Below are 23,803 nucleotides of genomic sequence, written 5' to 3' on the forward strand. Positions count from 1 at the left end.
AATGAATGGTTCTACGTGTTCCTTTTGCATTCAAAATAAGAAAAAAGTACAGAAAGATGGATGGATGGATGCGAAAAAAAAATCCAACCAATAATAAATGAACCGTTGTGGTAGCAGTCCACGTTGTCGATATACAACAACGAAAAAAATAGCAAATCAACAATTATATGACGGCCATGATATTTTTCATCATCAATCGTCATCGAAAATTTGCTTTTCTTTTCTTTCTTTCTTTTTTTTTGTCATTGGTACCATTCGTATCATGAATTTTATTCATATTGATTATGACAATTATGACGATGTACCGAATCAATGATCAAAAATATGAGACAATCAATATCATTCAACTAGTGGTAACAAGTATTTAGAAATATGAAATTCCTATGAAATGAAATTTGAGAAACGAAAACGATATTAAAGCGAATCAAATTTTGTAAACGTCATATTTCCTTTTAATTTTTTTAAATTATTTTGCATTTACATTGAATAATCATTTATTCTATTACATTATTAATTGAATTTGATTAAAATTTTTTGCAAAAATTGCAGTAGCATTATGAACGACAAAGTACACTCACTTTTGTAAAACAACCAAACGATTGATAAATGGTATCAATTCAGAGGAAATTCAATATCAATCATTTCAATATGGCGCGCATTCAATTTTAGATTGTATTTTTTATTAATATGATTTTTTAAAAAAACGTTGATGCAACCAAAAAAAAATTATCAATCCGATTAATCAATGCCTGTGTGATATTATTGATAAATTTACAACATAACATTAACACTCAAATAATGTCATCATTTGGCTTATATCAACCATGATATTAGTGAACTAGACCAAAAAAAAAAAACACAACGAGAAAAAGGCCAAGTTTAAGTTTAAAAATTCAGAATATTGCTTTTTATTTATTTCATTCATTTTAATTGTTTTATTTTGAAAAAAAAATTCATTTAATCAATTAATTCATTTTGTGGGTGTGTAATGTTTGTACAGATGGATGTAATTCATTGGAATAAAGAAACAATAACACAAAAAAAAATCAATAAGTACACTTATAAATGGAAAAGTTTTTTTGTTGTTGTTGTTGTTCATTTCATGATAATGGTTCATCATTTTCATCATCATTATGTTCAGAATTTATTGGAATATTATCATCATCATTTTTATTATTGAATTGATGTTGTTTTGTTTTGGCAATCATTTCAATTTTAAGTAAATATTCCAAAATATTACCCTTATCCCATGTATATAATGTTTGATGTTTAGAATTATAACCAACATATGTTGTATTCATGAATGGATTTGTAAATTCAATTTGTTCAAAATGTTTAAGTTCAACATTTTTATAAAGATCATAGGCAAAGGCAATATGTGTATGTAATTGTTGTGTTGAATCAATTCCATATAATATTCCACACATAATAAATGTTTCACCTAATTTATTATAATCAACCGTTAAATTCCAAATAAATTCAATACGTGTAGCATTGAATTTCATAATGATCGTATTATTAAGCTCACTGTAAATGTTTGGATAAATAACCCAGGCACCATTTTCATCCACTGAAATATCCATATAATTTAATTGATTTGTATATAATAATTTTCTTTTATCATTACTACTATCATCATCTAAAACATTATTATGTTCATTTGGTTGATTGTCAACATTTTGATTACGCCGTTGTCGATTATTGTGATGTTTTTGTTGTTGTTGCTGATAATGATGTTGATGTTTATGATAGTGGTGTACATGTCTTGGCAATTTATTTTTTGATGATGATGATGCTGATGATAAAGGCGGCAACAATGATGATGGTGAACGTCCAATATTTAGGCCAACGTTGATTGCCATTGGATTTGGTTCCAGGTTGATAAATTCCCATTCGGATTTATACATGTTAAACATAATCAGCTTATATGTTCCTTGTTCGGCATAATAGAATATACCCGAATTTATTGCCTGTCCATTGCCGGCAAACGGATATAATAATGTATAATTTTTTGTTATAATTCTATTGCGAAACATTTCTTTTGTATCATATTCTTCCAATAATCTATTATATTCAATACGTGTAAGCCAATATTTTTCACCATCTTCAGGACGAATAGGATTTGGATCACGCATCCAACATCCGATCTGATCAGAACGTTCACCATAGAATACTGGTTTACCAATTTGGCTTAAATGACATTCTATTGGGACAACCAAAAAAATAACAACGAAAAGAAATGAAAGAAAAAAAAAGAAATTGAATAAGAAAACAAATCAACATTTTTCGATACAAAATGATAATGATGAACGATGAGAATTATATCAGAACAAATAATAATAAATAAAAATGACAAAAAAAAAATTCCATACCATCATTACGTTTAGTTATTCGTTGCATATTTGTATGATTGAATATTACTGAAACGCCCATGTTAATAATTTCAGGTCGCTGACCTTGTTTACATTGTTGTTGTATTGATGCATATGGATTTGTTGATGTTGTACATGTTGGACATGGTGCACAGGGAATTTTCGTTTCAATTGGTTTTGGTAGCTATTATTTTTTATTTGGCCAACAAAAATAAATAAATAAATGAATAGAAAAATAATGTCCTCATTTTATTTTTGATCAAACTTATACTCATAACGAAAAAAAAAACACACATAAGAAAATATTACTTACCTCACCATAAACAACAAATGATTCTTCTTTTAACGATTCAATGGATTTTTCCAACGATCCGATCGTATTAGTTGCCGTTTTACTATCCGTTTCTGGTTGTAAAAAAAAGAAAATATTAAAAAGCCGTTTAAAAATTTCTAAGAAAAAAAAATTCAACAAACCATATAGTGTAATAATTCCATATGTTCGTCCAAGTTGATTACGTGCCAAACATTTATAAAGACCTAGATTTTCATTCTGTACATTTGTTATGTTCAACATAACACGACGACTTATTGAATGTGAAATTCGTGATTCAAGAATTTCTTCCGATTTATTAAATTTTTCATTCTCAACAATAATCTGACCATCACCATAAATCCAATCGACAAATGGTTCAGGATATGCTTCAATATAACATTCTAATACAACCCATGAACCTTTTCGTGTACCGATCATTTGTTTTTGTAGAAGAATTTTTACTAATGGTGGAACTAATAATAATAATTACAATAAAAATCATAGAAATTATCAAGTCAATAATTGAACCGGAATAAAAATACTAATAAGAATTTAGTATATCGAAAATTACATTCGATATAAAATGTTTCACAGAATAAATGGTTCAATTAAAATTGTTCGAAAACAAAACTTACAGGTGACTAATAAATTGATTCTTTGTGAAGCAGCCGGAGGAATTCCATTTGTAGCAACGCATCTATATGGTCCTTTTCAAATCAAATTGAATTGTTTCGAGAATAATAATAAAAAAGCAATAGGAAATAATCAATTAATTTTTGATTTGATAATAATCATATAAAAAAAAATAGCAAATACGAACCGAAATTGTCACGGCTAACTTGACTAATATTCAGCTCATTGGATTCGATTAAATTATCTTTATTGTAATACGGAAGAAACAATATCAACGAAAAATAAAAATAGAAATCAATGAAACAAAAAAAGTAATATCAATATCCAATTAGAAATGAAAAACCACTATTATCATTATCATTATCAAGGGAGCAACAAAAAAAAACAACAATAATAATAATGATAAAATTAGTTTTTCTTCATTTATCTTTATTGTTTCACATTTGTCGTTTTTTTTGTTTCTTCGTTTATTGCTAACATAATAATAATAATAATAATAATATTGATCATGATACATACGAGAAATTCCATCCAAATAAATTGATCGATCATCATCACGACGCCATGTAATTTTTGGTTTTGGATATCCACTTGCTATACAGCTTAAACGTATCTTTTCATTTTCTCGTACAGTTAATGTCTGTGTAGATGGATTGATCTGATCGATTATTGGTGCAACTGTGAAGCAACAACAACAACAACAATAAATAAGAAATGAAAATCGAATAAATCATTATATAACAGCAGCAACAACGACAATAATGACAACACTAAAAAATAATTGACTAATGGATGCAATGTTAAACTGAAATAAAAAAAACTTACTTAACAAGGTATCATTTTGATGATGCCAAGCTTGTACCGTTATACCAGGTTTTCCTGCACGCACATACACACACACCCGGAAACCAAAAATGAAAAATGTTTATATATAGAATGAAAAAAAACTTACCATCTTGACCGGGTGGACCACGTTTTCCTTTTGAACCTATTGGTGGTGATAGAAATGTGGTGAAAAAATGGAAAAATTTTCATTATAATAATGATGATTTACTGGAAAAAAAAGATGAAAACAAAACAAAACATTTACCTGAAGGTCCTGAAGGTTACATATTCGAAAGGAATGGAATATTCGATGCAAGAAATGAAACAAAAAAAAATAATGAAAAAAATGATTGATTTGAAGCGATTTTTTTGTTTGTTTTTGTTCATTATTGTAGAGACAAATTTCCCAAAAAAAATCGATCAATTTTCAACAAGAATTTTAACCAAAAGAAGAAAAAAAATGAACGGAATCAAATTTAATGATCAACGAAATGAAAATTACAAAACTCAAGAAAAAAAACCAAAGTTTACTTACCAGGATTTCCCTGTTTTTTGTTTTGTCGAGAAAAAAAAATTCAAAATAAAAAAATAATAAACAAACAACGAAAATTGATAAAATTAATTGATTTTTTCTCTTTGTCAACAAAATAAAACTAAAGATGATCATTCGATTCGACGATGATCGAATATATTTATTTTACAATTACAAAATCTGACAAACATTACTTACATTCAATCCGGGTTCACCTTTTTGCCCTTTTTCGCCTTCAAGTTTTCAAGAACAAGACGAAAAAGAAGATTAAAATTTCGAAAAAAAAATAAATCAAATTACAAGAATGACAAAAACAAGACTCAAGTAAACATTACCATCGGTTCCATTTTTTCCTGTAAAAAATAATCAAAGAAAAGAAAGTAAAGAATAAATTGAATGTTTTTTTTTTAAAAAAAAACATCATCATTATTCAAAACGGAAAAATAAATCAAATTACCTGAAGTCCCAGATTTACCTGGTGCACCAGGAACACCTGGACGACCATCAACACCATCACGACCGGGTGTTCCTTCTAGGCCAGGTTCACCGGGTAACCCATCAATTCCATCCAAACCACGATCACCTTTATTTAATGATGATAAAAAATTATTATTATTTTTTTTGACATTTATGCACACAGACAACACTTGCCTTTATTTCCTTTAAGTCCAGGCGGTCCTGGTTCACCACGAATACAGATTTTTTTTAATGATGTACAATATTCATTAAGAACTTTAAACTAATAAGAAAAAAAAGATAACAAAAATAATCAAAAAAAAGTGAAACTAATAAAGATAAGAGAAAGAGAGAGCGAAGAAAAAAAATAAAACTTTCATCATCATTTTGTAAGAATTGAACAAAATGGAAAAATTCTCAACAATTCACTTCTTTGTTCCAATCGAAAATGAAATTGAATAATTATACAAGTTTGTGTGCGTTGAATAGAATAATAAATTTTAATGAACATTACATGAAAATAATAATAATAAAGATGTTGATAAAAAAAAATAAGTTAAATGAAGAATGAATTGAAATAGATTTGGAATTCAATTGCAGAATTTCAATTTCGAAACAAATCAACTTTTTTTTTGGAAAGGGCAAAAAATACGAACGAATATAATTGGGTGTTCACACCGCATCTCGTAGTTGTTGTGTGTGTGTGAGTGTGTACAACTTTTTTCTTGAAAATAAAATGAAAAAAAAATAACGATAATAAGATTGAATAATACGAATTGGCTACAGAATACAGAATGTTTTATTTTTTTTAAAAGGAAGAAAGAGAAAATAAAAAACAATGAAATTAGAGATTGCAATTTATTTTTTTCCATTTACTAACAAACAAAAAAAAAACAAAACAAAAAAACAATGAGAAAACGGAATTCTCTTTTGGGTTACTTTTGTTCATCTTTGAACATTTGGCATTACCGAAAAAAATAAGATGAAAAAAAATTAAAGAAAATTCTGTTGATTGTTTGTTTGTTTCCTCATACATTATCTGTCATATTATTTGTGTGTATCATGTGGAATTTGAAATGAAAATGAAATTGGAAAAAAACAACAACAACAACAAAATTGTAACCAATATTGACGTTGACACTTTTTTCACACACACACACACACACACACATAGACAACAAAAAATGAAAAGAATGGCAATGGCCTAAAGGTTTCTAAGATATTGAAATTCTGAAAAATAAAACTATCTATCTGTTTGGTGTTTTTGACAGGAAAAGAAACAATAATAAAAGTAATGACAACTATAGTAGACAGGAATTTAAAAACCAAAGTCAGATGGTGAATGATAATGAACATAAACCACCTATAGTACGAATTTTTTTTTATCCGAAATGGAAATAAAATCATAGAAATTTGAGCAAATCAAGAAAAGAATCTGGCCAGAATATAAACATCTAACATCACAATCGCAATCATCATCAACAATAACAAGAGAATTTTGTGATTTTTTTTTCTTTTGATGCACAAAGTTAAAAGAAAAACAATGTTTTACATATTATTAAAATGAATGACAATTTCATTCAACAACAACAACAACAAAAAAACCAAATATCATCATCATTATGATCAACAATGAAAATCACCGACCAGGAAAGAATATTCTATGTTTTTTTTTTTTGAAATTTTGTTTGGTTGTTGATTTTTCTTTAGCCGAGATGTGGGATGTGAGGTTTCTTTGTGGAATTCTTTTGTATGAACAAATTTTCAACCATTCACATATTCAATTTTGGAAAATGACAAACATCATCAACAACAGTAAGTCAAACAACAACAACAACAACAGAATTGAATGAACAAAAAAAAAAAGATAATCAAAATTCTTGGATAATGATTGTTACCAGACAAACATTGAAGTTAAAAAAAATGAATGCAATATAAATAATTTTTATTATTATTGTTGTTGTTGTCAACGTTGTTACATCATCATGAACGGTAAATTCTGTAAATAATGTTTGTTTTTTTTTAATATCGTTGTTGATGAAAACATTCCTGGAATGATAAATGAAAATAATCTTTCCAAGAATTACACATTACATCAAATCGATATGAACGACAAAATCATTATATTCAAACTAAAACATGTATGATAATAACGAAGAAAGTTCACAAAATCAATCATGTTTTACAACATGTAAAATTCGTTCGATTCTTTTTTTTCATAACAAATTACCTGACTATGTCGAAATAGCCAATCTAGTGAGCATATATTTTGAATCACCTAAATCTTTGTGATTATCAACAATTTCATCGGATTAAAACTTTCAATGACCATTTTTTTCATCGATATTATTATCATCATCAACTTTAAAAAGTTCTGTCATTTAAACAAAACAAAAAAAAAAAAGATTCGAATTGTAATCGAATAAGATAAAAAAGAAGAAGTTTTTTTGTCCAAAACAAGAAAATTTCTGTACAAACAAGAAAATGATTATTTTGAGTATCCACATTTTGTTTGATGTTATATAATATCATTCCAATATTGTTGTTGTCATTGTACTTGGTTTTTTATGGTCTAAAACGACAACAAAATGTTGTAAAAAACAGAAGAAGATTCGTACATTTTGGAACAATTTAATTCGATGCATCTGACAAAACAAAAATAGCAATTGAAAATAACATCATCGCAAAGGGAGAGAGAGAGAAAAACTATTAACTATTATCATACTTTTAATGTAAAATGAAGTAGTTTTTGATTTCCATTCAGAGTTATTATTATTATTATTAGTATAGTGGATTATGTGAAAGCCAGAATATTGAGCTGAAATTTTTTTTTATCCAAACATAAACTACATGAAAAAATGATGATGATGATGATGGTGGTATTGCGATTTACAGTGATTTAAAGAAAAAAAAATTCAATATTAAAATAAAAAAAAATGGAAAACAGAAAATGGAAAGAAATGAATTGAATGAGTTTGGCACATAAGCATACAGGCAACAGCTGTATTTTTTCCATCATTATAAGTAATTCGTCAATGAATGGAATAGAAAATAAAGTCAGGATAAAATCCATTCATTCATATCACCAACCAAACATTCTGTAATATCAAGTTCCATCCATAGACATAGAATAAAAATATATGCAGATAGAATTCAATGGAATCAAATGGAATACGACAATTTTCTGGTTCATTTCTTTCGTATTTTTTTCAATCACACTAATGAAAATCATTGAAGATAGTTGTTGTTGTTGTTCATTGGTAATGGTGTTTTGTGTGTGTGGAACATGTTTTCTTTCCATATAACATAATAATAATAAAAAAACACAGAGAAAATAAAAGTAAAACAGAACAAAACAAAAACAAAAAAAAAGAACAGACAATGAAAGAATGGCAAAAAAAGAAAGAAGAATTTCCATAAGTAACTTAATTTACATGATAAACATTTTGCAACTATAGCATTAATCTTGCCTATGTAAAAGTTTGCATATAAAACACACACACACACATGGACAAATGGACATAGAATCTATCATATTAATAGAATGCAATACGGGAAAAGCTATTTGGTATTTTATGTTTGTGTATTCATTCGAATTCGTTCAATGATAATAGTCATTTTAGTTCAATCTAGTTTTTTTTCCCGAAAGAATTTGTTCCTATTTTAGCATTTACTTCCAGATTTTTTTCTAATTCTTGAAAAAACAAATGTTCGAGTTTAACAACAACAACAAAATACAAGAATTTAGATTACAATTTAATTAAATTTATAATATGAAATTCACAAATAATGATCTATTCAAAGAAAATCTTTCAATATATCTCAGATTTTCAAATTTGTGAAAAAAAGTATTCAATGTAAATTCAAATTCAAATTTGTTTTTCTTTGAATAATTTGAAAAAAATAGAAAGTAGAATTTGTCGTTTGTGTCTTGAGAGATTTGATAAAGTTTTTTTCCAATGAAAACAGGAATAGAAACATTCGACGTTAATTTTGTTGATTGTGGCAAATATTTACGTGAAAAAAAATGAAAAATAGAAATTTTTTCAAATCAGGAAAAAAATGAAATATGAAAAAAAATATTCAATCAACAGTTCTTTTTGATGTGATGAATGAATGATTAAAGTGACTATAGAATGAGAAAGCGGGAGAGAGAGAGAGAAAAAAAGCAATTTAACACTTCATTGAAACTTGGAACATCATTTAGTAAATATATTGAAACATCTTGAGCATCTTTAGTTTTTTTTTCCTCTGCTCTTCACATTATTATTATTATTATTATTACACACAACTTTCCAATCAGCTAAGCTTCTTCATATATTTTTTTGGTTTGTTTGCTTGTTTGCAATTTTACTACCCCCTCTTTTTTCATTATAGAATATTTGTATAAAGGACTCTCTCTTGATAAAAATCAAACATAAGAATCTTACTTAGTGGAATGAATTCCAATTTATTTTCTACAATGTGACAAAAGTTTCAAGTATATGAATAGTAAAAAGAAGAAAAAATTTATCATGATTTTCATTTTCATTTTTTTTTTTGAAAGATGATTTTCTAGATTATAAATCAAAGATGATGATGTTTTTTCTGGGGATTCAGTGTTTCAGTTTTTTCTATTATTGAAAGAAACAATAATGATAGTTTGATTGGAATTATATTCTTTTTGGGAAAGTGAAATTCTGTCCAATATTGGATGATCATTATTGAAAAAAATAAGTAATGTTTTCCATGAACCAATAAAATCCGATAAAAAATGAAAGAAAAAATCAATTAATTTGAAAAATTGAATGAATGAAAAACTTTCTTAATTCTGAAATTTAAGATTGTAGCAAAAAATCGGCTTTTATTCTTTAGTTTTTTTTGTTTGTCTCGCATATTCTATTCTATTCTATACATTCATTGATTTACAGAATAAAATTCTAATGGATTAGGAATTTAATTTTTTTTCTTCTTTCATTTTAATTTTGATAAAGTCTAGTAAAAGTCTAGAAAAAAAACAATGTCTACCCTTTTGCACAATGATTGATCGCTTATTATCCATCATATCATCATCATCATCATGTGTGTGTGATGGATACACATTCGATTCTATTATTTCTTAATATTTACACAAAAGTTCTTTTTCATCGGAAATTTATCGAAACAAAACAACAAAATTATACCGATAAGAAACGAAAAAAACTTTCATTCTAAAATGATAATCATCAAGTCGAAAAAAAAGAATGAAGAAACAAAAAAAAATTATGATGATCATACAGGATACAACTATTTCAACACAATAATCATTTTTGATTATCATCGATTTTATTTTACCCCTAATTCCCCTCATCGTTGTTCAAGGATCTGATCCTGGAACTGAACTGAACTGAACTGAACTGAACGAACAAAATATATCTCTCATGAGAATTTCATTTGCACATTTCATGATCAACTTGGATATATAATATGAGTGGCAAATGATAACTGGAAAACTGGGAAAAAAACAAAAAATTCGATTTTATTTTCATTCGCATCTAGCAGTGTGTTTTTAGTTAAACTTTTTTCAATATTTTTTCTTTTTCTTTTGATGCTCAAATTTTCGTTGAAATATCCGTATGGTTGTCCGTATATAAATGTTTATTTGTGTGTATGTGTGTTTATTACATTAACACCCAATGATGATGATGATGATGAGCAATGACAGGGACACAGTTGATGGCTAAATGTTGGTGTTTGTAATCACATACATAAACAGTAAAATATCGATCTCATCAATTTTTTTCTTATGGATCGATATTGAATCTGTCTATTATTTTTACTAAACTACACGCCTAGATATTATTTGATTTATATTGAATTTTTATTATCTAAAAAAATAAAATTCACCGAATAGAAGAGAACAATAAACAATTTTCCAACAATATTAGCAGAGCATAATAATTTTATGTTAAAATAAAAGGTTGATCTCAATCATCATTAGTGGCAGCTTAATTAATGAGATATAACTGAGAATAAGCCATACAAAAAACATACTTTAAATGATGTTTGTTTGTCGAAGAACAAGAAATTCTGGTACAAATTAATTCTGACAACCAAGTAGTGTAAATTTGATTTACTTGCTCTTTTTCTCTTTTAGCCATAAATATGGCCAAATCATGGAAATGTCAAAATTTCAATAATCGACATGCAAAGAATAAAATAAATATGACAAACGAAAGCAGTAAATATTCATCCTAAACAAAAAAGAGAAAAAAAATATAGAATTTGAATTCCGAATCAATCCAGGAAGAATCTACAATCCGTAAAACAACACATGCACAAATAACGATAATAGAATGAAGTGAAAATTTTTTCCCATTTATTTCTATTTCAATATCCAACAAAAATAAACATCAATATTCGTAGCACGAATGAAACAGCTCATACGGTATATAGAAAAACATCAATGATTTTCACTAAAGAATCGTATTGAATTAAATATTAGCTTTCATCATAACATTGATTCTCTTGATTCTTTTCTTGTTGTAAGAAACATACAATTTCCAATTTTAGGTAAATGGACTTTTTGGTTTTCATTTTGATTTGTAAATTAGATTGCTTAATAAATCAAAATGAAAAACAAACAAACATATGAATAGTCAATGAAACAAAGTGATTGATTTGAAACAAAAAACAAATTCCATAGTTGAAAACATCAAGAATCAAATCGAAACTAGAAAAACAAAACTTTTTCTTCTGACCGATGTAAGGTGAAAAAATGTTTTGAAAATTAGCAAGACAAAAAAAAATCTGGATCTTGAGCAACATCATTAATGTTTTTTACTTTTTTTCCCAAAACATAAAATCTGGTACATTAGATATAACGAATGATTGTTAAGTGAAGTATTTGCGTGTTTAATACCGATTTCAGTGAACAATAATTTTTTTTGGTAACAAAATTAAAATGAATTTACGGTTAAAGTTACAGAAACAGAAAAACTCACAAACCAATCTGTGTAAGAAGTCGTTTATCTTTCGATTCGGTTATTCTCTTTTCTTCATCTTTATCATCATCATCATCATCATCATCATCATTCTAATATTCTCATCGGTTGGTTGAATATATAACAATTCTTCCACTTCACTATGATGATTACGATGAGAAGATTTTGTTAGAATTCTATGGTTCAGATATTTTCATCTTTCATATAGTTTATCCAGATGTTTTTTATACACACAAACACATTCGACGGTTATTAAGGTAATTTATTTATTTATTTTTTCTTTCATTTTGTTTAGGTTTCTTTTTTTTTCATATTCATTCCTCAAAGTTTGATCAAAGAAGTTTATGGATCGAATGTATGTGTGAGTGTATGAATAGGAAAAACCATCTGCGAATGATTCGAATTTATTTCGATCCAAATATCAACAACACTTTCTTTATTCATAATGTCGCATCGGTTTGTTTGATTTGATTCTTCTTCAATCATTCTTTTTTTCTTCGTATTTCAACAACATTGATCAGCAAAAAATAAAATAAATAAATAAAGAAAAACCTTTGAAATAATTGTAAGAAATCGAGATCAGACAATATGAATAAACAAAATAAACAAACAAACAAAAAATGAGAAAAGTAGAGGCTTCAAGCGGAAATAATTTGAAACGATCATGCTTCAATGAAAGTGGAATGAATTTCGTAGAAAAAAAGTTTGAATTTTCCTTTCCACAACTAAATTCAAATATTAAAAAAAAGTGTTTTTGAATCAAATCGTTTGCGGTATTTTTTCCTTTATATCGATTTTGAAAATTTTCGTTCGATAGAAGAAATAATCAAAGATTCATTTACCGGAATTCGTGAATATGATGTTAACCATGTAAATCCTGGAATTGTTGGCTGATCTGTTGGTTGTGGTTGTTGAAAAAAATCGACAGCTGGTTGTCCATTATCTTTTGATTGTTGTTGTGAATGTTGTTGTTGTTTTTCAGATGTTTGCCTTCGACGTTGATTACGATGATGATGATGATGATGATGTTTGAATAATTCAGATTCATTTCGATTGTTTAATGATTCAATAATAGTTTTATCATCGATCCAACGGAAAATGTTTTGCAATTCACGTTTCCGTCGTGTTGTTGTCGATGATGATGATGATGATTTCGATCGAATTGTTGGTTTTTTAACATTTTTATCATTATTATTAACAATACCATCATTGAATCGTGTTCGAGATAATAATCGTGTGGTCAATGCCATTAAATGTTGATCATGTTCATTTAATGTAATCTGTTGTTGCCATATAAATAAAGATTCTATCAATACTGCTATATAAAGTAATATGAATAACAATATAAACAAATGGAATTTATTTGAAGAATTTATGAATGATGATGATTGCAATCCAAATTTATTGACAAATTTGTTGTTGTTATTATTACGATCACAATGTTCATCATTATAATTATCATTATGACAATCATTATCTGTATCACAGTTCATTTCAGTTGTTTTCGTATCCTTAATTTTTGTTGATGCTGATGATGATGAATGATGATTCTCGTTAAAAGTCCAGAAACGTTTCAAAAACATTAAATTCAACATGATGATAATGATAATGATGATTAAAATTTGTCAACAAAAACATTCGAATGAAGAATGAAAAGTTTGAAAATGATACTGATTTTTTTTGGCGCTTACAAATCACTTTTAATGAGAAGAATTTTCAAATTTTTCCCAATCTCACATACCAAACGATAACGACGACATTCAATGATAGTCTGGTTAGTTTGTTGAATTGGCTTCATTAATTTTATACTATCATCATCATCATAACGATGTTCCAAGTAATCCAAAAAAGCTAGACGCAAAAATTCCATTATTCTATATAATAGAATTCCTATTTTTCGATGCGCAAAAGTATTAGTTTTTTTAGAATTTCTGATTTTTCTAACTTAATTCTATCGGAATCGATTTTTTTTCTGTGTATTGTCCATCAACAAAGACAGCGAAGAAAAAAAATTGTATATTCACAAGAACTTGACAAAAAATATTTTTTTCACGTATTTTCCAAACAAATCATAGAAAATGGATTGGAAAAAAATACAAAAATGCGCGCCAAATCTTTCGAATATTAAATCCGTATATTGGAATAAAGGAGAAAAATCCACAAATGATGTGATGGGATTTTTTTCCACATTCAGCTGATTACGTGGCTTTTGAGAATTCATATTTTATTCAATGGATCGTTAGCGTTATAACGTTATTCGTTGTTTATTAGATTTAGATTTTTGTTTTTTTTTTCGATTAATTTTTTTGCTTGTTTGTGTTTTAATAGTATTTGTTTTTTTCATCGTTTTAATTTTATTACACATTCTATATAATAATAATGATTCGATAATGATAATGATGTGCACATTTTTCAACGTTCCTCTATTTTTATTATTGAAAATATCACAAAACAAAGTCAATTTGAATCGATGCGAAAATCTTCAAATTGAAGATAAGTTATTATATCATACATAATTATGTATTTCAGAGCAAAATCATCGATACCAAAGAATGTGAATAAAATAAGAATCATAACTAAAAACAATTTCATCAGTCATTCCATATTGGTCCATTTCGTTTTGATTTTTATTTTATTACTCTCTAATCAATCGTCTTCCATGGTTCAATTGCCATCAGATTCAATAGTAGAGAATCTGTTTCGAACAAAACCTGGCCATTATGACAAAATGTTTGGAACATTCACCGAAAATGAACGTATTGAAATGTTGAAATTGGCAAAAGAAACTTTTATATTCGCTTATGATAATTACATGGAACATGCATTCCCTGCTGATGAATTGAATCCAGTCTATTGTCGTGGACGTGGACCTGATTTTGATGATCCGTAAGATATCAATAAAAGAAAAAAGAAAGATTTTATTAGTTATTTCAAATTAATTTTTCTTTCAACAAACAGTTCGAATATTAACATAAACGATGTTCTCGGAAATTATTCCCTGACTTTGATTGACACTTTGGACACATTGGTCGTCATGGGAAATTATAGTGAATTTCATAGGGCTGTCAAACTTGTAATCGATACGGTCAATTTTGATAACGATGTTATAGTTCAAGTTTTCGAAGCGACCATTCGTGTTCTTGGTGGCCTTTTATCTGCCCATTTATTAATCACCGATAAGAGGCTAATGTTCGGCCCGGAAATTCGACCTCCATGGTATAATAATGAACTTATTTTAATGGCCAAAGATCTAGCTGAACGATTATTACCAGCCTTGGAAACATCAACTACCGGTCTTCCATATCCACGAGTTCATTTACGTGAAGGTGTACCGAATTCAACGTTATGTCATTGGTGTAAAACAGAAACTTGTCCTGCCGGTGCTGGTTCTTTGTTACTTGAATTCGGTATTTTAAGTAGATTGACTGGTGATTTTCGATTCGAAATAGCTGCTAAACGTGCAATTAATACACTTTGGGCAATTCGTGCAAAAACGGGTTTATTCGGCAATTCTATCGATGTTGAGTCAGGCGAATGGCTTGGTGAAATTTCTGGAATTGGTGCCGGAATCGATTCATTCTATGAATATCTTTTAAAATCTTGGATATATTTTGATGAAAGAACGTATTGGGAAATGTTTAAGGAAAGCTATGATAAAATTAAAACTTTTAATCGACGCGGCAGGCGATTTTGCAATTCGGGTATTGGACAACATCCTATGTATGTCAATGTAAATATGTATAATGGTCGAACGATAAACACTTGGATCGATGCGTTAGCAGCAGCATGGCCAGCTGTTCAATTATTGGCCGGTGATGTTGAAGAAGCCATCTGTACTCATATGCTATTTTTTAATATATGGCGTAAATTTGACCTATTACCGGAACGTTACAATTGGCATCAATCGGAACCCGAATTATCATTCTATCCATTACGGCCAGAATTAGCCGAATCAACTTATCAGCTATATCAGGCGACAAAAAATCCATTTTATCTTCATGTAGGTCGAATGATGCTCGAATCAATCAATAAATATAGTCGATCAAATTGTGGCTACGGTACCGTACATGATGTGCAGGAAAAAAGCTTAGAAGATCGAATGGAAAGTTTCTTTCTTAGCGAAACTTGCAAATATCTCTATCTGGTAATTATTACTAATCAAATAATGAATGAAATTATATTCATTTCAATTTTTTTCCTAATTTAATTTTAGTTATTTGATAAAGAAAACCCTCTGAATAAACAATCGAACGAATTCTATTTGTTCAGCACCGAAGGTCATATTTTTCCATTGAATTATGAGCTACAAAATGTTTTCGGTGGTTCGTCATTATTATCATCGTTGGATTTTGTCACTGATAATTCGACCGATATCATTCATTCGTATCCTAACTGTGATCCAATCAAACCTGAACGAAAATTATTATTGCCTTTAAAAAATGATTATTTTGCTCAACTAAGTCATGTGATCGGTGTGGAATAATCGTTGATATATTTTAATTTGTTTGTGTCTCTCTCAATCCTGATCTTCAAAAAAAAAAATTATTTATTTATTACTATAAATTACATATAATCGTCATTGATTTATTTTTGATTAAATCAATTTTTTTTAATGAACATTTGTTGTCTCTAAAAATATCCAAGAAAAATTGGTTAAATAAATAGAATCAGAATGAGGAAAATTTCTTGCTGCTTTTCGGTCATCTACGACGTTTTGATGCGGATGAAGGGATTGATGTTGTTGCTGATGATGATGATGAATGATGCCTTGATATCAATTTTGTTGTAGGTGATCGAGATCTTGATCTGGATCTCATACGACCCAAAGATGATGAAGGTTGATTTGCTATCAATGCTTTTTTCATCAATTCATTTCGATATTTTTCCACCAATTGACCAATTGTTTCATACAAGTCTAACACTTTTTTTCCAGAACGAACATTTGTTTCAAGCTCATCCTGATATTTAACAACTTGTAGCTCAATATCTCTTAGCACTTCTCGTGGTAGGTTTGAAGTTTCAGAAGTAGTTGTTGGATTTTTGTTTTTATCATCTTTAACAAGTTTTTCTATGAAATCATCATCTTCCAAAGGTTTGCCATCAATATCATCGATATCCTCAACATTTTGATCAGCATCATTTGACTCATCCATCAATTCATCCGCTGCGTATATATCTTGGAGATTTTTATTCCATTTTGAGCTTATCTTTGTTGGTGGCTTTGTCGGTGTTGATAGTTCTTGGTCATCGGGATCGATGGTTTCCCATTTTGATGCTTTAAATTTGTTTTTAAATGGGTCTTCGATTAATTTCTGATTATCTGTCTCATTTATCGATGTCATTTCCATTCCATCTAATTCGGGGTCAATAATCGGCTCACCATCAATATCATCAGCATTTGTAGATTTGTTGAGCAATAAAAATGATGATTTGCTTGCTAATTCTTTATTTTTCAACACTGTTGGATTCGATACCGTAGCAGAGGATGATAATGGCTTTGTCAATCCAAGAAAAATGTTTTGTAATTTGATGAGAAAATCGGATGAATAAATAGCTGAATCTTCCCAAGCTCGAAAACAATTCATTACACGTTGCTATAAACAATTAATTAAAAAAATATTAGTCAAATCATTCCATAAAAGTTAAAATAACAAATACCTTGAATTGTTCGGCTTTTAAACGACCTTCAATCTGAATGTATGCTTGATAGAAAGATTGAAAAATGTCTTGTAATTTGGATTGAAATCCTTTACGATAATTGGAAACATTAGATACTTTGACAGAACAATTGTGCAGAATATCTGATACCAAGAATAGCCTGGCAATTTTTTTATACAATGGAGTTTCTGAAATGCACAATGAATCTGTTATACATTCGACAATTTCTTCCCATGAATCGGCATGTTCAATGCAGAAAACCATCATATCACCAATTTTTGAGCGTTGTGGACTTAAGGCTCGCAACATATCTTCAAGTTTTTCTCGCTCTTTACTGCTCAATTGATGACATTTCGATGATGATGATGACAATGATTTGGCCGATGATTCTTTATGACGACGTTTCTTAGATTTTGACGATTTTTTCGATGAACCATTTTCACGATGTCTATGGCGATGACGATGATGATAACATTCACTAGAATCAGAACTCGAAGTCGATCGACGATCATCGAAATCATTGTTAACTTCATCTTCGTTTGGTATCAATTCTTCAGGCATTCCTTGTTGAAATAAATTGATGGGCGGTGGTCGCCAAAACGATCCACCAACAAACATTCGAAATTCTTCGGTTCGCCATCGACTTGGATGTTCACCTTGCAAAACTGAAAAAAGTCTCCATCGATAGTAAATATGAGCAGCTGATTGATTTTCAAATAAAAATGAATATTGTGGATTTGTAATCTCTCGATTCATCAATAATGCTTCGAATGGTGGCCCTTCTCGTACTACGAATTCCACTACACGATGAATTAGACACAGAAGATTTCGATCTTGAGGAATTGTTACTTTGACTACAGTTCGAGTTAATAAATCATCAAATGCTTCTCGATTTTCGTGGAATAATTTTTGCGGATCATTTCCATAATTTTTTAGCAATTCTAAATCTTTTTCATCATGGATCTGAGCATTGAACGGAAGGCCAGAAAGTGGTGGTGGCATGATCAAATCGTGTAATGTTGGAGGTATATAAATTGGTGTGGGTGGAATCGGTACAGCTTTTCCCCAGCCTAATCGCATTTCATAATCCATGAATGTTTTACCACTCAACGCTTTTAATGCACGTTCACCATCTTTTCGACACATGAATGCAACAAATCCACAATTTCGATTCCGAGTTCGTTCTTCTTCACTACGTGGCCACATTATCTTGACCGATGCTAACGGACCATATCGGCCAAATATTTCACATAATTGTGTTTCGGTCATTTTTGGATTTAAATTTCCCAAATAAATGTTTGTCGTATTTGGATCACCTGTATCATGTGATCCAGTTTTTTTCGTCAAGCTACTGTTACTACAATTTGATGCATCCAAATCATCATCATACGATTTATGACTTTGATTAGATGATTTAGTTTCTTTTACATTGTTTCGTTGTCGAAATCGTTCTTCACGTTCTTCTTGTAACATCTTTAGTTCTTCTTTGAATATTTCAAGATTGCTTTTTTTCTTACCATCACCTTTTTTCTTTGGTGGTTTATCATGAATGTTTGATGGTGATGTCGATGAATGATGATGATGACTTGATTTCTTATCGTTGTCATGTTTACTTCTGGATTCATGTGATTGTGATTTTTTCCGTTCCAATTCTTCAAGTTTTTCTGGCTTATAAAATTTACCAGAGTTTTGAGCACTTAATTCCTGACCAGAATTCGGATTGATTACAGTACCACGAACGAATAGTTTGGACTGTGATTTTGGTGTTTCAAATGTAGCGACAAATTCTTCATACGCCTCGGCACAAGCTTCTTCTTCGGCCAATTTTTTCTGCTTTTCAATATCTTTCTTTTTCTTCGGATTTAACGAAAATGATTTCATCATTTTGACTTTCGATGTTTGATGATTATTATGTTACAATCAAAGGAAAAATTAATGCAATGACGATGTACGCTTCAGTTAGTTGTGTCAAAGTTTTAACATGATTTTGCAGTTAAGAAACGGGCAAATTGAATAAAATCAATCATAGAATAACCATGAAGTCGATTGATATATTCATCGATTACAATTAAACAGAAGCCGCTCATCTGACTGAAGATTCGAGATCGCAATTGTGAACATTCACATAAATTGTTCCATCACGTGACCAAGAATATTTACATTCAGAATCCTCAACCAGATGTCAGCTAATGTTCCAACAAAAAAAAATTATCCAGAATAAGTTGTCACATGGCATTTTTACACCTGATTTTGTTCATCATTCTAAACGAATTTTACGGCGATGGATAATTCATTTTGGCATGCGGCTTTACTTTATATTCATCGTCCAAATCTACTAAATAAACGTTTACTTGGTGCTAAATTAGAACGATTTTGGCAATTTCCAAGCGAACATTATGAAATCGAGCAATTTTTCTTAGCATCAAATTACAAAACATGCATTAAACACCTTAATTCAATTTTTAAAATTTGTGATGAGAATAGTAATCTCTTGAATTTTTGTGATCAATCAAATGAATTGCAACAACAACGACCGATATTAATTCTTCGGAAATTATTCCGTAAACAATCACTTAAATCATTGTTGAAGAATTCGGCATCATCTGATCAATCTATTAATAATAATAATATCGAATATGATTTTGTCTGTCTATATCCATTATTAAATGAATTCATCATTGTACCAGTGAATGTTGATCCCGGATTCAATGTTGATGTTGGGCAAGATGAAAATTCTGGTCATGTTCAAATTAATATTCGCAATGGAAGTGATGACATTGCTTTTGCATTGAAATTGATTGATGATGATGACGAAACAAAAAGCTGTGATAAGGAAAACTTTCATCTTGAACTTTCTTTTCCATCATTGGGACCAACCGAAAATGGAAAAGAATCACAATTATGGTTAAAGAATGTCTTCAAGAATAAATTCGAACGATGGATTCGACAGCAAAGAAAACAGAATATCGAAATAATTGACAACAAACTCAAGGGCAAATGGAAAGAGGAAGAAAAAAGTCAAAATAGTAGCTATGTCGACAATCATGATAATAAAAAGTTCGAAGGATCAATTAGAAACATTTCTGTAGAAAATTATTGCGAAAATTATAATCGCCTTAAGCAAAAATATGTTCAACCATTGATGCGTATTTGGACAACCATTGAAAATACGGATCCGATCAAATTCATCTATGAAGATATTGCCATTGCAGCTTATTTGATTACATTGTGGCAAGAAGAAATGGAAAAGTTTGATTCCATTCAACAACGGAAACAAACATTTGCCGATATCGGCTGCGGTAATGGGCTTTTAGTCTATATACTTACTCAGGAAGAATATGACGGATATGGTGTCGATTTACGACGACGAAATATTTGGAATCAATACAACAATGACAATCAACAGAAAAAAGTTCGATTAATCGAAATGAAGATTGACCTTTTTGAATATGAAACTTCGATTGATTTTGGTCTGCCACATTGTGATTGGATGATCGGTAATCATTCGGATGAATTGACACCATGGATACTTTATATGGCTGCCATGCAAAATACACAAACACGAGTATTTCTATTGCCTTGTTGTTGTTATAATTTGGACGGTTTCAAATTTCAACGTACAACAGAGCCATCAACCAAAAGTCAATACCAATGTTATATTGATTTTCTTGAACGTCTTTCTTATCAATTTGGATTTGCTCGATGTCAACGTGATAAGCTACGTATACCATCCACAAAACGTATTTGTTTAATCTGTACAGGCCGAACTTATTCGATGTCATTGATTTCAAACAACAACATTAATGATGATGGTGACCAAAACTTCAGCAAACAAAACGATAAATCGATCGAATCAGAATGGCAACAAAAACGTCGCCAAATAGTTAGAAATTCATTACAAAAACAGAATGATCCAAATCAACGAAAACGTTTACGTGAGACTAAAGAACCCGTACGTAATTGTACTCGTATCGATCAGAATATCAAACAAGAAATCATTAGTAGATTGTCTAACGCTCTAATATCTCTGGCGAACAATGAAAAAGACCCTTATGATGGATCGTCGTTGAGTTTTCAGGAGGCGATCGATTTGCTTGATTCGAACAATCCCAATAATGATTCGGATGATAAAGATCGGATACGTAAACATATGAAAAATCAATGCGGAGGCCTACAAACTTTTATTCGAAATCATAAATTCATATTCACTATTCGTAATGGCCGAATTCAATTTCAAACGATCGAATATTTACGCATTTGTAACCAAAATATCGTTGATAATAATCAAAATGATGTACAAATGATGAAAACAAAAAAAGATTGTTGGTTTTATCAGAATCATCCACGTGGCTGTCCATTGTCAGCCAATGAATGTCGATTTAGGCATCCGATTTAATGATATTAAATCAATTTTTTTCGAATGAATAATCCTTCGCTATATTTATATGCTTAACCCTTTTTTTCACACCAAAAAAAATTCATTTTTTCACTTGACTAAATAAGTTATTTTTCTTTATTCATTTATCATATTAAAATTGAAAATTTTTTATCATTAAATTTATGTTTGTTTTTTTTCAAATTCTTTGTTATTGTAATGTTTATATTGATTTGTATTTTGACTATTTTTTATCATTTGTTATAATACAAAAAAAAATTCTTGTTTTTTTTTGAATATTGTATTTTGTCGACCGTGAATTAACCATTGATTTTGTATGACGATAATGGATATACATGGACATGATATTTACATTGAAAAAAGAGATAGAGAGAGACCGAAAAAGAAGAAAAAATTGTTACATCGATATATATGACATACAAAACAAAACGACAGAAAATAAAATGATCACACATTCGAATATAACAAAAAATACGAAGGAAAAAAAACAAAAACAACAAAAAAAAATTAAAAAATCGGTCGCAACCATCGAAAGGTCGTCGAATCAAACAAAATGATGATGAGGATGAGGATGACATACATAATGAATGAAAATATTAATAATAAAAAAATGCTGTTTTAATGATCGACAAGATCATTGATGAATGGATATTTAGTTCTTTTATTTATTATTTACATTTACAACATGAATTTAAAAAAATGAAACATCTTTGATGATCAAAATATAAGTGTGTGTGTTTGTGTGTCGGTATGTGTATATAGTGTGACAATGACTATGAACTTTAAAGCCAACTTCCTGATAATCAATAAATAATGAATACAATGGATTTTTTTTGGAAAACAAAACTTCATAGGTATTTGAAAAAAGGAGTGAAAAGAAAAAAAAATGGAAAATTTTTCTTAAATAATGAACAATAATGAATAAGAAAAATGATTTCAGGCGTCGGCGTTATCATTATAATCATAATCATCATCATGAACAACAACAACAACAATATTAATGATTGTAGAGAATTGAATGATGAAATGATTGATTCGATGATGATGATGATGATTTTTTCTTCTTCTCAACTGTTGTTGTCGCTGTTACATTCATTTAGATGGTAAATGAAAATCATGAAAATAATTAAAGATGTTCAATGATTTAGTTCAAAGTTTATTGTCGGGGAAAAAAATGTGTGAAACATTATTATTCTCTTTTTTTTTTGTTTGGTAGAATCGATTCAATTAGTTTTAAGAATCGTACCTGCTGTGTGTGTGAGTATTTATTAGGTTATGGTTGTTGGTTGATGGTTTTACGTCGGCGTGACAACACGATCTCTATACATTTTTTTTGGACTTTTTCAATTTAATTTCTAGTTTATTGTTTGACAACAGTTGAAAAAAATCATCATTTTTTTAAAAAGAAAATTATAACGAAACGTAACGATGGAACGATCATTGAATGAATTGAATTGTAAATTTATAATGATTTAGTCGATTGAAAATGAAATACGAAAAAAATGAACGTTGATTTTGATGATGATGATGATGATGGTCATTACAATTGACTTATATCTTCGTAATCACCTTCCACAATTTCATCTTCATTTTCATCTAATTCTTCCTGATGAGCAACAGCAGTAACAGCGGATGTTGTATGGCCATAACCAGCAT

General features: G+C 29.2%; 4 protein-coding genes across 4 annotated transcripts; 2 read left to right on the top strand and 2 right to left on the bottom strand.

The window, feature by feature from the left end:
• Window positions 1–884: 884 nt before the first annotated feature.
• Window positions 885–13,864, bottom strand: LOC113797875 (uncharacterized). The gene is made up of 15 exons (XM_075825037.1): window positions 12,936–13,864; window positions 5,327–5,414; window positions 5,133–5,258; window positions 5,011–5,028; window positions 4,874–4,908; window positions 4,679–4,688; window positions 4,271–4,306; window positions 4,144–4,197; window positions 3,838–3,996; window positions 3,506–3,562; window positions 3,321–3,392; window positions 2,847–3,158; window positions 2,686–2,777; window positions 2,373–2,556; window positions 885–2,203 (listed from the first exon to the last, which is right to left on the bottom strand). The coding sequence occupies exons 1-15, from the start codon at window positions 13,686–13,688 to the stop codon at window positions 1,101–1,103; spliced, it is 3,099 nt and encodes a 1,032-aa protein (XP_075681152.1). The 5' UTR covers window positions 13,689–13,864; the 3' UTR covers window positions 885–1,100.
• Window positions 13,865–14,370: 506 nt separating this feature from the next.
• LOC113797920 (ER degradation-enhancing alpha-mannosidase-like protein 1) lies at window positions 14,371–16,710 on the top strand. Its single transcript, XM_027348390.2, has 3 exons — window positions 14,371–14,979; window positions 15,052–16,237; window positions 16,307–16,710. The coding sequence occupies exons 1-3, from the start codon at window positions 14,612–14,614 to the stop codon at window positions 16,574–16,576; spliced, it is 1,824 nt and encodes a 607-aa protein (XP_027204191.2). The 5' UTR covers window positions 14,371–14,611; the 3' UTR covers window positions 16,577–16,710.
• Window positions 16,626–19,819, bottom strand: LOC113797884 (U2 snRNP-associated SURP motif-containing protein). Its single transcript, XM_027348342.2, has 2 exons — window positions 17,752–19,819; window positions 16,626–17,687 (listed from the first exon to the last, which is right to left on the bottom strand). The coding sequence occupies exons 1-2, from the start codon at window positions 19,633–19,635 to the stop codon at window positions 16,794–16,796; spliced, it is 2,778 nt and encodes a 925-aa protein (XP_027204143.2). The 5' UTR covers window positions 19,636–19,819; the 3' UTR covers window positions 16,626–16,793.
• Window positions 19,820–19,880: 61 nt separating this feature from the next.
• LOC113797780 (putative tRNA (uracil-O(2)-)-methyltransferase) lies at window positions 19,881–22,498 on the top strand. Its single transcript, XM_027348220.2, has one exon. It carries the CDS (start codon window positions 20,033–20,035, stop codon window positions 22,145–22,147), a length of 2,115 nt encoding a protein of 704 aa, XP_027204021.1. The 5' UTR covers window positions 19,881–20,032; the 3' UTR covers window positions 22,148–22,498.
• Window positions 22,499–23,803: the final 1,305 nt, after the last annotated feature.

Source organism: Dermatophagoides pteronyssinus, unplaced genomic scaffold, assembly GCF_027571235.1.
Source record: "Dermatophagoides pteronyssinus isolate colony J.1.1.1.1 unplaced genomic scaffold, Derpt_VIB-CSIC_2022.12 sq0003, whole genome shotgun sequence".
NCBI lineage: Eukaryota > Metazoa > Arthropoda > Arachnida > Sarcoptiformes > Pyroglyphidae > Dermatophagoides > Dermatophagoides pteronyssinus.

What these genes read in the sequence shown, in the direction of transcription:
- LOC113797875 (XM_075825037.1), bottom strand. Translation starts at nt 13,688, where the DNA reads ATGTTGAATTTAATGTTTTTGAAACGTTTCTGGACTTTTAACGAGAAT. An exon ending in AGTTAGCCGTGACAATTTCG is followed by an intron (nt 3,393 to 3,505) that starts GTTCGTATTTGC and finishes TGATTTGAAAAG; the next exon opens with GACCATATAGATGCGTTGCT. An exon ending in AATAACTAAACGTAATGATG is followed by an intron (nt 2,204 to 2,372) that starts GTATGGAATTTT and finishes TTGTCCCAATAG; the next exon opens with AATGTCATTTAAGCCAAATT.
- LOC113797920 (XM_027348390.2), top strand. Translation starts at nt 14,612, where the DNA reads ATGTATTTCAGAGCAAAATCATCGATACCAAAGAATGTGAATAAAATA. An exon ending in GGACCTGATTTTGATGATCC is followed by an intron (nt 14,980 to 15,051) that starts GTAAGATATCAA and finishes TTCAACAAACAG; the next exon opens with TTCGAATATTAACATAAACG. An exon ending in CTTGCAAATATCTCTATCTG is followed by an intron (nt 16,238 to 16,306) that starts GTAATTATTACT and finishes ATTTAATTTTAG; the next exon opens with TTATTTGATAAAGAAAACCC.
- LOC113797884 (XM_027348342.2), bottom strand. Translation starts at nt 19,635, where the DNA reads ATGATGAAATCATTTTCGTTAAATCCGAAGAAAAAGAAAGATATTGAA. An exon ending in TAAAAGCCGAACAATTCAAG is followed by an intron (nt 17,688 to 17,751) that starts GTATTTGTTATT and finishes AATTGTTTATAG; the next exon opens with CAACGTGTAATGAATTGTTT.
- LOC113797780 (XM_027348220.2), top strand. Translation starts at nt 20,033, where the DNA reads ATGGATAATTCATTTTGGCATGCGGCTTTACTTTATATTCATCGTCCA.